The 11958-nt window shown below is 44.6% G+C and overlaps 1 protein-coding gene across 2 annotated transcripts in view; it reads right to left on the bottom strand.

Moving 5' to 3' along the window:
* The window catches only part of LOC141735441 (zinc finger SWIM domain-containing protein 6-like), a 165184-nt gene extending 156629 nt beyond the window's left edge, over positions 1–8555 (bottom strand). For both annotated transcript variants that reach the window (XM_074568205.1, XM_074568206.1), the window contains exon 1: positions 6747–8555. In XM_074568205.1, coding sequence (XP_074424306.1) covers positions 6747–7275 — 529 coding nt within the window. In that variant the 5' untranslated portion in view covers positions 7276–8555. The remainder of the gene's footprint in view (positions 1–6746) is intronic.
* Between the last annotated feature and the right edge of the window lie 3403 nt (positions 8556–11958).

The following is an 11958-nucleotide window of genomic DNA, read 5'->3' on the forward strand; positions in this document are numbered from 1 at the left end:
AAAGCATTTGACACTGTCCTGCGTGACATCCTTGTCTCTAAAGTGGAGACACATGGATTTGATGGATGGACCACTCAGTGGATAAGGAACTGGATGGATGGCCAGCCGCACTCAAAGAGTTGCGGTCAACAGCTCGATGCCCAAGTGGAAACCAGTGATGTGGTGTTCCTCAGGGGTCAGTACCGGGACCAGTACTATTTAACATCTTTGTTTGTGGCATGGATGTTGGGATTGAGCGTACCCTCAGTAAATTTGCTGACCACACCAGGCTGTGTGGTGTGGTCAACACGCTGGAGGGAAGGGATGCCATCCAGAGGGACCTGGACAGGCTTGAGAGGTGGGCCCATGCAAACCTCATGAAGAGTGTTCAATAGGAAGCTGGATGGGGCTCTGAGCAACCTGGTCTAGTGTGAGGTGTACCTGCCCATGGCAGGGGGGTTAGAACTAGATGATCTTTAAGGTCCCTTCCAACCTAAACCATTCTATGATTTATCCTACTATTCATAATTAAAAAATAAGTATAAAAGATAGTATAAAGGGTTTTTCTTCCACCTCTTGGAATCACTTTAAAATGCTTACTTTCTCTTGAGTTCCAGATTAGATATTTTTAGAGAAAGACTGAAAAAAGGCAGGAGCTGATTTACAAAGTTCTCCCCCTTTAGTAATCTGGTCTTGAAATAAAGCTTTTTTCCTCCCGCCCTTTTTTTTTTTTAGGGTTTCCAAATAAATTATTCAAGGTCAAAGATAGTACATCAGAACACACATGGATACACACTGAAAATAGCTTGTGCGTTCACAAATTAATGCATTGCATTCCAAATCTAACAAGGAAACTGGAATGCATTCAGACTTCTCCATTTCATGAAGAAATATTTAAAAGTTAGTTTACTTGTTTCTGTTCTGGAACTTGGAAATATTGGTAGTTATTTCTTGAAACTGTAATCACTGAAGATATTTTCACAAGACTCTAGTAGTCTTGGAACCAAGTAAAAAAGAGTCCTGCAAGAAGTCAGACATCATTTGTTTACTCCCCTATCACAACACTGTATTAACAAATTCTGGATTACGTGTTCTAGTCATACCAAATCCCAACATCAGTTTGACTGCAGAAGAAATCATGCTTGTTTCTTCAGCATATCAGCAGATAAACTTTTTGTCCTCCTCAAACAGGCAGAGTCTAACACAACCTTCTCACCTCAGAAAAAGGTCACTACACATACCAGGACTATTTGGTATCACAGGACACCAAGATGTTAATGCAAAACACAGTGCTTGTATCTGCACAAGTGACAGACTTAGTTTTGTCAGATAATTTAATATTATTTGCATTAAATAAAATTTTTTACTAAATTTTACTAAATCCTATAGGTTTCATCAAAAGTCATGTCTGCTAAAAGGTACATTTCAATTCACAACACAAACATTTGTGCCAGCTTTGCTAATAAAATACCTGGTTTTGTTTTAATCAACAGAAATGTGTTTCACATTATACTGTTGGCACTCAAACAATCAAGCCTTGAAAGAAGAGAAGTTACATTTGTTTTACTTGCTCTACAATTTCACATTATTTTGAACAAAGATGGCTAGAGAGAAAAATTAATAACTAGAATCATCATCCATTAAAAGGATCTGAAATTTGCCAGTTACAATACATATAGGAATCATGTTCCACCAGAACTACACATAACAGTTATCAACATGGTCTTGTAAAAGCTTTTTCTTCCTGGTGAGAAAATAGCTTCTCCTGGTTTTGAGAGCAATCTCCAACTTTTAGCTCATATTTCTCCCCCCCAAAAAGAGAGGGAGAATAATTAGCTGTAACAATAGATGATAAAAGTACCTCTGAGTCAGAAGATAAGTATTTCTCATTAAAATAAAATTGAGGAAAAAAAAAATCAAGTCTTTAACTTCATTTAAAAAACAAGTAAGGAAACATTTAGGGAGCTCCAACCATAATTTTACACTTGAGAAATTTTACTTTGTTTTTCTTTAAAAAGTATTACATTTCACTGAGGGGCTTCAGATAAACAAGTCTGCAGCTCCACACTGATGATGCTGTTCGACTGAACCCTCTTCCACAGACAAGGCAGTTTTCTAGCTCACAATATTAACATTAAAATCTAGATCTGTGCCAAGTCCCGGTCAATTAATTCTTTACATTATTTTCCTTTCCTAGGAGTTTCTTCCCTCCAACTCGCTCCCTTGCCATTCATACCCAAGGGGCATGACTACAGTGATTACAAAGCCTTATGCTATCATGAAAAGAATTGTAACGCCTTAAAAGAAGGCCTGTATGAGCAAGCAGGGTCTATGCAGCAAAGACAAGCTGACCTCAAATTACAGACAGACAAGAATACTCTAGGAGTACTTATAAGACATAAAAAACCCAACACTTCAAGTACTTCTAATGTGGATGCAGCTACAACAGCAAAGCTGAGCTTTATAGCAGTACAGCAAAGGCAGTCTCCATCTTTCCCCAAGCAAGAGGAGTCATACTAGCAGAGGCACAGGGTCTGGGGTTTTTTTTTTTTTCTTCTCCTAGAATAGCTGCATTAAGGGCTCTTGCCAGGTCAACTGTGCTATTGAGGGATCACGCCTCTTCCTGACCTTAACAGCCACAGCTGTGACAACAATAAAGTACTGTATACTAACAGAGCTAACCTCCAAAACCAAATATACATTTCACCATCTAAAGCTGTCTGCTCACTCCTGGCATATTCACCAATTTGGCCAAGTGAAACACAGTCAATTTCTAATTTTCCTTCCAGATTGTTGTATTTACTCACAAAGTGCTTTCATGTTTAGACTGTAACTTTTACTAAAAATACTTGGTTTGAAATAAATCAAAAACATGTATAGTAGAAAAGCTCTGTTTTATATAGTTGAAAAAGTTTGCTTTAGAAGCCTGCATTCCCTTTTTTTTTTTAAATGAACTACAAAAGAAAACTATGTCCAATTGAAACAGAAAAGCCATAAAAACATCAATAAGTTACATGCAAATGGAATTTTGAATCCAACTTCTTTGGAGAAATTAAATTAAATTCAAAATTAAGTGATGCTAATTATTATGCTAGGACAACATAATTCAACTTCAAAATAGGCTAGCAGACAACTTTACTGATTGAATATTATTTGCACATATCACTGATGTGTTATCTTCCTTTTATTTAGGTGGGGTTTTTTCCATTACACATATGAGATGAAGTTGGGTGGGCATGAAGCAGGATCACATGAAGTTTTTTAGCAGAGCATAGACACAAGTTTTTGAAGTTTCTTTCACTTGAAATGAGTTGCCATGATAAAGTTGTCTGAATGTTTATTCAGGGCTAGACTGGGAAAAAAAACACCAACATAAAATTCAGAAGCAAATTGTTCCATTTAACCACCACTGAACTGAAATTTATGTGTCTCCCTCAGAAATCAAATCCTGCATTCCCTGTTTATAGTAATACTTCACATTACAAGTAAGGCTGTTAGAACTGACATGTAATAAAGTGTACTTTGTACAATAACTGCACTTTTCCATAGTAAAATAGTAAACTTTTACAGAGTTTCCATTACTCATACTGCAAAGAACATAAGTTTACATTTACGTGGACACTAAACATGCACTTACACAAACTCAACATTAAGTTTTCCTCAGTGCTACATATTCAACGGAACCAATTCTGTTCTCTACCTAATATAACTCACTCCAGTTAAATTTGCTTTCAGTTGCACCTTTCTGCTTCACAAGGAGTATCCCACCAGCAAGAGCCTTTACCAGCCCTAATGACACAGCTACCTATCCAAATTACACAAGAACTTTTCTACACCAAGACCCAGCCTACTCAAGTGCTCCACAACTCCCTTGCTAGGCCTGTCAGAATAAAATAGAATAGAATAGTTCCGTTGGAAGGGACCTACAATGATCAGCAGGGCTGACCACAAGTTAAAGCATGTTATTAAGGGCATTGACCACCTCTCTAGGAAGCCCCTTCTAGTGTTTGACCAACCTCTCAGTAAAGAAATGCTTCCTAATGTCCAGTCTAAACCTCCCCTGGCACAGCTTTGAACCATTCCCATGCATCCTGTCACTGGATACCAGGGAGAAGATATCAGCACCTCCCTCTCCACTTCCCCTCCTCAGGAAGCTGTAGAGAGCAATGAGGTTGCCCCTCAGCCTCCTTTTCTCCAAACTAGACAAACCCAGAGTCCTTAGCCCCTTCTCATAGGGCATGCTTTCCAGCCCTTTCACCAGCTTTGTTGCCCTCCTCTGGACGCATTCAAGGACCTTAACATCCTTCTTAAATTGTGGGGCCCAGAACTGCACACACCACTCAAGGTGGGGCTACACCAATGCTAAATACAGGAGGAACAATGCCCCATGCCTGTCAGTGTTTAAGGAGCATTTGGACAATGCCTTTAATAACAATACAATTGACGTGTTTCATATGATCAGCTTCCACTACTATTTTTATGCAGCTTCCACAGGAGGCTAACATAAGGTTGAAAAAAAAAAAAACTAACCAAACCCAACCAAATATATTTTCAGCAGTAGGTATAGCATTTGTTTGGAACGCAGTTAAGGGGTCCAGAGGCAGCAGCCAACACTTCAGTTGTATTTATGCATATTTTCTTTCTTCACATTGACTCTTGCCAACATTACTACCCTTTTAAAGCTATGCAAAAAGTTACTTTTTTTTTTCCTTTCACAACTACTCATTGAGGCCTATTCCACTGCTGAAAGCAAGCAAAACCAAGCCCACGCTGGGCATCCTAGAAAAGATTGCATCTTTTATTTATCACCCCTTGGCTTTATTTTCACAGTGAATTCCTTGCTTAAACATAATCAGCCAAGAAACCCTCCCTATGTGCACTCCTGTCATTCTTCATTGCTTGTAAATAGAATCAAGTCCAAGCAAAAGGGGGGGGGGGGGGAGAAGTCTCAGCATTGTCAGCTAAAATAAAAGAGCCCTACTTCTGGTTTTGCCAGTCCTGAGGAAGCACAGAAGCTCCTCAGACCTCTGGAAAGCCAAAAGATTAAATTTAAAGCCTTTCAAAAGAAACATTTAAAACCCTTTTCTTTTAAAAAAAAAAACTCTTAAAAAGTTAAAAAATAACAAATGTCTGAAGCTGAACTCCACCCAGGCAGAAGGGAAGGGCGCTTAGCCCAGGAACAGCAACAGAGCTTCCCTTCAAAAAGCAGAAGGCACACTTGCAGACTGCCCACGAAATGAAATCCGCTGCCGACAAGGCCGAGGGGGAGCGCAGTACCCTCCGACCCCGAGCCGGGGCCGCCGCTACAGCTCGGCGCAGCTCAGCCCCACACGGCGTTGCGAACAAAAGGCGAGCCGCAGCCACAGCTGAGCCATCACCAGGGGACAACCCGACCCGACACAGGGGGACCAGCCCGCGGAGCCACCGTCCCGCCCCCCAAACGTCAAGTCAGCGGTGAGAAGCAATAGAGTCTCTTTTGTCTAGCTTCCCCTTTCGGGGGGGGGGCGGGACAGAAAACTGAAAAGAACACAGATAAACATGAAAATGAGAACAAAGTGCCCAGTCGCCGCCGCCTCCGCAAAGCAATGCCGCACGGCGATGCGCCCAGCACACCCGGGCCGCACAAAGCGCAAGCGCACACCCCACCCCCACGAAGTTTCCCGGGGAAGCTAGAAGCCCCCTTCCTGCAGGGCCGCCACCACTCCGACGGAGGGTTGCTTGCGGGCGGGGGGAGGAGCCCCCCAGGCAGCCCCCCCATCAGAACAGAGTTAACCAGGGGTGTCAGCCCGCTGCGGGTGAAGAGCGGCCGCAGGGGGAAGTATTATTCCAGGAGCTTTCCTCCTCATCTCGCCGTTGTCACGCAGGAGCTCAACGCAAAGTAACGCGTGGACCCCTCCGCGCCCGAGCCGCGCCAGCTCCCCGCCATCGCCCCGAACTGGGGGCTTTCCCCGACGCACCTCCCACCCCACCCCCGGCGGCGGCAGGGCTTGGGCGGCTTGGGCAGATTGGGCAGATCGCGCCCCCACCCTCTGACTCGTCACCGTCGCTACCCTAGAAACGCCTTTGTTTGCGGCTTCCCCCCCGCTCCTGGGGTCTCGCACCCTTTTATTTCTTTATTTTGGACCGCGGCGCATCCCGCCCTCTTCCCCCGCCGGGGCCGCCTTCTGCTGATTCACTTCCACCGGCGTTTCGGGAAGGGGGGGGGGGGGGCGGGCGGCAGAGGCACCTCCTCGCTATTGTGTCTCGGAGTATGGCGATGGACCTGGATTACCGAGGGTGGACGCTGGGAGGGAGCAGAGCCAAACGGGATTACAGACAGGGAGAGGGCACGACGCATTGGGAGCATTAAAAGGGACAGGCAGGGGCAACGTGCCCGGCCCGCCTGTAGGGGACCGGGCAGGCCGCTGGCGGCAGGGGCCGTGGATGTGTTGCACAGCGGAGCAAAGGAGTTATTCCGTGTTCTGGGTGCGAGGAGGAGGAGGAGACTGGAGGAGGAAGCTACCCGATCCGAATTACGGTCTGGGATTAAAGGGTTCGTGCAGGCCGAGCTGCGGGGGGGGGGGGAGGGGGGGCAGCTCCCTGGCCGCACTGCCGGCCCCCCGATGGGCTGCCGGGGCGCGCCAAGGAGGCGGGGTGACTCCGGTCGCCGGGGCCGCGCAGGGAGACGGCTCCCCGGATGGCAAGCGGGTGTAACGCAGAGGAAGACCTACGGCTGAGGAGGCCGGCGGCGCCGGGCCTGGGTGGCCGCGGCCCGGCTAGTGACTCACCGACTTGCAGGACGTTATCGACACAGCCACCGTCTAGCAGAGCTATGCCCCTGCGGAAGGGTAAGCGGTTCTCGGCGGCGGCGTCTGCGCCCCCACCGGGCGCGGTGCCGGCGGTGGCTACCCCAGGGGCGGCGGCAGGGTCCTCGGTGCTGCTGTTGAAGGAGGAGTACATGCAGATCTCCTTCTCGCTGCGGGGGAAGGACCAATAGACGATCCTGCGCTGCACCGGCTCCGGGATCCGCTCGAACCGCTCCTCCACCCGCTGGAAGGGCCACTTCTCCGCTACCTTGCGAGCCGCGATGTCCAGCAGAGACTCGGGGCTCTGAGTCTTGCCGAGCGGCAGCAACCCCAGGGCGGCGGCAGCAGCAGCTGATGATGAGGAGGAAGAGGATGATCCAGATACGGCGTAGAGCACCCCGCTGCCGAGTCCAGTGCCGCCCACCTGCTGGCCCAGCCTGCACCCCGAACCATACCCGGGTCTGCAGCAGAGACGCTTGGTAGGAGGAGGGAGCTGACCACGCTCCGCCATGATCGCGCTGCTTCTAAGCAGATAGCGGAAGTGGCTGTACCCTATAAACAGCACCAGGAAGGCAGCGAGCAACCGTGAGCCACACCCCGGTCACGCCTTCTCTTCCCTTACATGGCCGTGGGGGGTGGAGCCTTATGTAAATGAGCACCACAAACATAAATAGAACAGCCTGAGGAAAACTCTTTCTGCGCGCGGGGACACTATGCCCATGTGTCGCCTTTTTCTTCCTTTTCCCCCCGTTGACGTCACGCGCTCAAGCCCGAGAGCGCCTCGCGCGACTGGTGGGAAAAGGGGGCGTGGGCTGGCGGCGCCCCTCTCTGACACCATGTAAGGAATGGAATGCGGGGGCAGAGCCGCCGCGGCCTCAATCCGGTCACTTCTACTAGGAAAGCCGGCGGGGCGGGTGAGGAGAACAGCGCCCCGCAGCCGAAAAATACGGTAACGGCTGAGGCAGTCACCCTCGCCTGCGGAAAGGCAGGGGCTGGACCGTCTCCAGTACCTCGCCTTAGGGAAGCAGAGCGGCATTGAGAGCCGCTAGGAGGCAGCAGAGGAGCCTCAGAGGGCAGGTAGGAGGCGCCCACGGGCGGCCCCACATGGGGTGAGGTAGCCTGGCCTGGGCTCCTGCCTCAGAGGCGGGCTGAAATGGGGGAAGCCGGGGTGTTGTTGTCGGGGTGCTGCTCTTCTCGGAGCCACTCGGTATGCGCTGGCTCGTTGGTCGCGTGCGCGTCGTGGTTGCGTTTGCGCGTGGGCTGGTCCCTGGAAGCGCTGATTGCAGCTCGGTGCGAGTTCTTTGTGGCTGGTTCGCTTTGCAGATAGTCCGGCTTGGAACCGCTCTGGTAGCCCAAGGTGAAGGGCTCCGTGCTACAACCCGCGGTGAGTAAATTGAACGCAATTAACGTGTTGTGTTTGCCTTGGTGTCGAAAAGGTCTGTAAAAAGGCTGGTGTCAGCCATCTGTCCCGGTTAATTTTTAGCAGGTGGTGTGGTGCATAATGCTCGCAGTTACTGCAGAGCGTAAAGTGAGAATAATTCTTCTTATTTTTCTGTGTTCATTAAAAACCATACCGTTCGGGATCATACCGACTCCTCAAATTAAATGGCATTCCTAGAAAAAAAAAAAAGAAAAAGAGAAAATGCTGATGACCCATAGTGGCAGGCTGAGGATATGAGACTCCTGCATAGCACCGGTTAAATACCAAATGCTACCTCTGCTTGTAGCAGGGAATTCTGTCCCTAATTATGACCACACCGCTAATGTAAAATATTATGAAACATAATATATCATAAGGATCAGAGCTAGCAAATAAAGCTGATACCATCTTTCTTATGGAGAGAGACTTTGATGTATCATTTTAGAACAATCAATATTTTAATTAATTAAATAATTTGGAACTTTAGCTTGAAAATGGAATTTTTGGTGACTTACAGTTGAAAACACTTATTCATCCCGTTTGGATTTAACAATGAACAGCACTTGCTAGCATATGATGCAGACGCTGTAATTTGAGTGCCTAGTTGCTTCATTCACATAGGCTAGTTTACCCAGCTAGACTACATTTTCCATGATGCAGCTGGGAGGTGTGAAGTTGGGAGATGGCTCCATTAGGGAATGCAGCAGTCAGGTCTATCAGGCGTAAGATCTAAGAAGTATGAATAACATCAAATTGACTTGAAACTTAACATCTACTTTTGTTTCCACCAAAACCCGAGACTACAGCAATAGTTTATTTTCAAAACAGGTGATTGAAGAGCTTTGCAGAAACTGGGAAATTCAATGAACTGTATCAGACTTGCTGACTTGGATTTTTAAAGAAAGAACAGCAGAAAACCTGAAGATGGTTTAGAATATGCAAATATTGACTTTTTTATATGCTAGTAAGCTCTTGGACAGTAGCGTTGATTTGTAATTTCCCAGGTACTGAATTTTTTTATGTCTGTGTATAGAACTTTTTTTTTGCTTTTTCTGCTGTCAGTTGCTTATACGAAGAAAATGGCTAATGGTTTTTAACCAAGGAGTTTAAACTGCAGACTACAGACAGGGACTAAACTGTGTTCTGCAGAGTTTATTTTCTGTATATACTACAAGGAGTTTTTCCTTTGGGATCATGAAAGCTGCCTCCTGGATAGGAAATGAGTATAAACTGATGCTTGTGCTTCTGGGTATAGACTGCACAAAACAGTTACTCTTGAGGTGCCAGTTTCATAAATTCACAGATACCTTGCTGGGATATTAATTGGCATCTTCATAATTTTAGGCATATGTTTTACAAGAGATCTACTGGATTTATATACTTAACTCCAACTAAATTTTTGAGGTATTTGAGAGCCTGAATGGTACAGGCAAGAGATGAGGATGTAGTACTTTCTTTTACTATTAATATGGTATTGATTTCAGTATTTCTGAGAGCAAAGAAATGGAATATGTAGAAGGTAAAAAAATGAAGAACTCCATGATTACATGTGTATGGGAGCGGAGGAAAATTATATTTAATTTTCACCCCATCACTTACTCTTTGTTAATAATTGTTCACATCTTGAAGCAATTTTTCTTCTATGTTCTTCTAGCTCTGTTTCTGTTTTAAACAAGTGTCTAGCAAGTCAGTAAAAATGCTCTTCAAAATTGAGTAATGGCTGTTCTTTACCAGGTCTTAGCCACCTGCTGCAATAAAAATAACGCAGTAATGCCACTGGAAGAATTCTTCCTGTCATAGTAAAGAAGTTTTACAGTAAAAAATGGTAAATAAGAAGAGTGAGAGAGATGCCAATGAAAAATAGAACTTCCATAATAAGCATAAGTAGCCCATGTGTCAGTTATCTCAACTTAGTCATTCTTCTGTCATTTCAGATCTGGACAGAAATTATCAAATTCACTCAACAAATCCCAGAGAAAAGCAGGTGGAAAAGCCCATAGATCCATCTTTTTCATCCATCTACTATTCAGCAGGAATAGCTACTTCCCATTAAGTCTATGAATATATAGCACAGGATGCTGTTGAAGCTTTTTTCATTTTTGGGCTAGGGAGTACATGAAGAGGTAATGGCATCTTTGCTCTTGAAATTCTGCCATAAGCACCAGGTATGCTTCTCCTTGGGCTCCCTCTGCATTGGTGTAGCTCCATAATGACTTGCGAATTATAATCTGAGTCTGAAGTTCCTTTGTCCCACTAGTATTGCCCCTTGAGTTCCTTTAACTTTCTGAAAGCAAGTGGGAAGATCTGTTAATTCCAGGGAAGAAATTAAAATGTGTTAAACCTGTACTTGAACTGTATTTAAATTTATAGTTAGTTTTTTCTTTCAATGGATGTTGTTCTTGTGGAAAGACCTCGCTGAGCTGAGCATTCATTTCCTCTTTTTCTGCCTCACGGTTTTGGGAGGTCTGTATTACAGAGCTACAACAGAGAGGAAGGAATGACTGCAAAACAGCAACCTTGACTTGGTTAACTTCCTACATGTAATCAAAGGCTATTTTATGAGCTACTTGGAAAAATACCCTTGGCCACCACTCAGTGAAATTCATTATTAATGAAGTTTCAAGGCATTAGGCCACTTACAGTCATTTTTGCTCATTCCAGTAATACATATAGAGCTTGAGCATTCTACCAGTTATGGTAATTTAAAAAAAAAAGATCACATACAGCTGCACAGTCATGTTTGTATGAAGCAAACAATGGTCTAAATGTATAAAAATGGATTGCAGACAATCTAATGCTGGCCAACACAAGTCACCCCGGTGGTTAAAACTTATCTGGAAATATGACAATAAGAACAACAATCATTAAGAGGAGACATGGTATTTAAACTGAACAAGAGTCCAGATTCACGCGCTGCATAAAATGTTTCTAAATGCTGGGAGGGTAGGGGATCAGAGATAAAGAGGAAGAAACTCGGGAAGGGAGACTAGAGGGCTCTCAGAGCTAGAGCTTTAAGAAAAAACAAGAAAAATTACTCAAGGTGAGGGCATGAAAATAATCAAATACAAAATGACTGATGGGCCTACTGAAACAGCTGAATTTAAAATGCTAAAACAAGTCCTTTTTAACCTGTTTCTTTAAGCTTTTTTTAGATAACAGCACTTCATTTCTTCTAAGAAAGCTATAGGTTTTATGTATTCTAAATGTATGCTATCATTTACGATTTGAAAGCTTGAAAAACAGTGCTGTAGGGTAAAGGTAGTGAATATCACTACATTTTGCAGTGTAGTGACCAGAAATTCAAATACAAGAAAAATTGATAATAATGATGAGTGTCGATGAAGTTACCATCTTAAGATTGGACAATAAAGAAAATAGTGTGCTCGATCAATATCTTGGGTTTTACACTGTTATCTTAAATAGTTCATTATGTTCAGAAACTATTTTTAATTCAAGGAGTTAAAAATAGAATGTTTGCCTTTTAAATCAAATACTCTAGAATGAATATTGCCATCTCTTTAGAGTCTCTCTATTAAAGTGAAAATAAACCAGCAGCACTGAATGAGCCGTTTCAAAGTGCAGCTTTTTATTCTAATTACATTCCATGACGATTCCAAAACTGGAGTCAGAGGCTATGTCATGGTTTGGGCTGGGGCTGGCCACTAAAATGAATGACAGATGCTCTCTAACTTCTCTCCCAAGTGAGAGAAGGAGGAGAGTGAGACTTATGAGTTGAAAAGAAACTAAACTACTTTAATGAAATATTAATGATAA

Source organism: Larus michahellis, chromosome W (genome assembly GCF_964199755.1).
Source record: "Larus michahellis chromosome W, bLarMic1.1, whole genome shotgun sequence".
Classification (NCBI taxonomy): Eukaryota; Metazoa; Chordata; class Aves; order Charadriiformes; family Laridae; genus Larus; species Larus michahellis.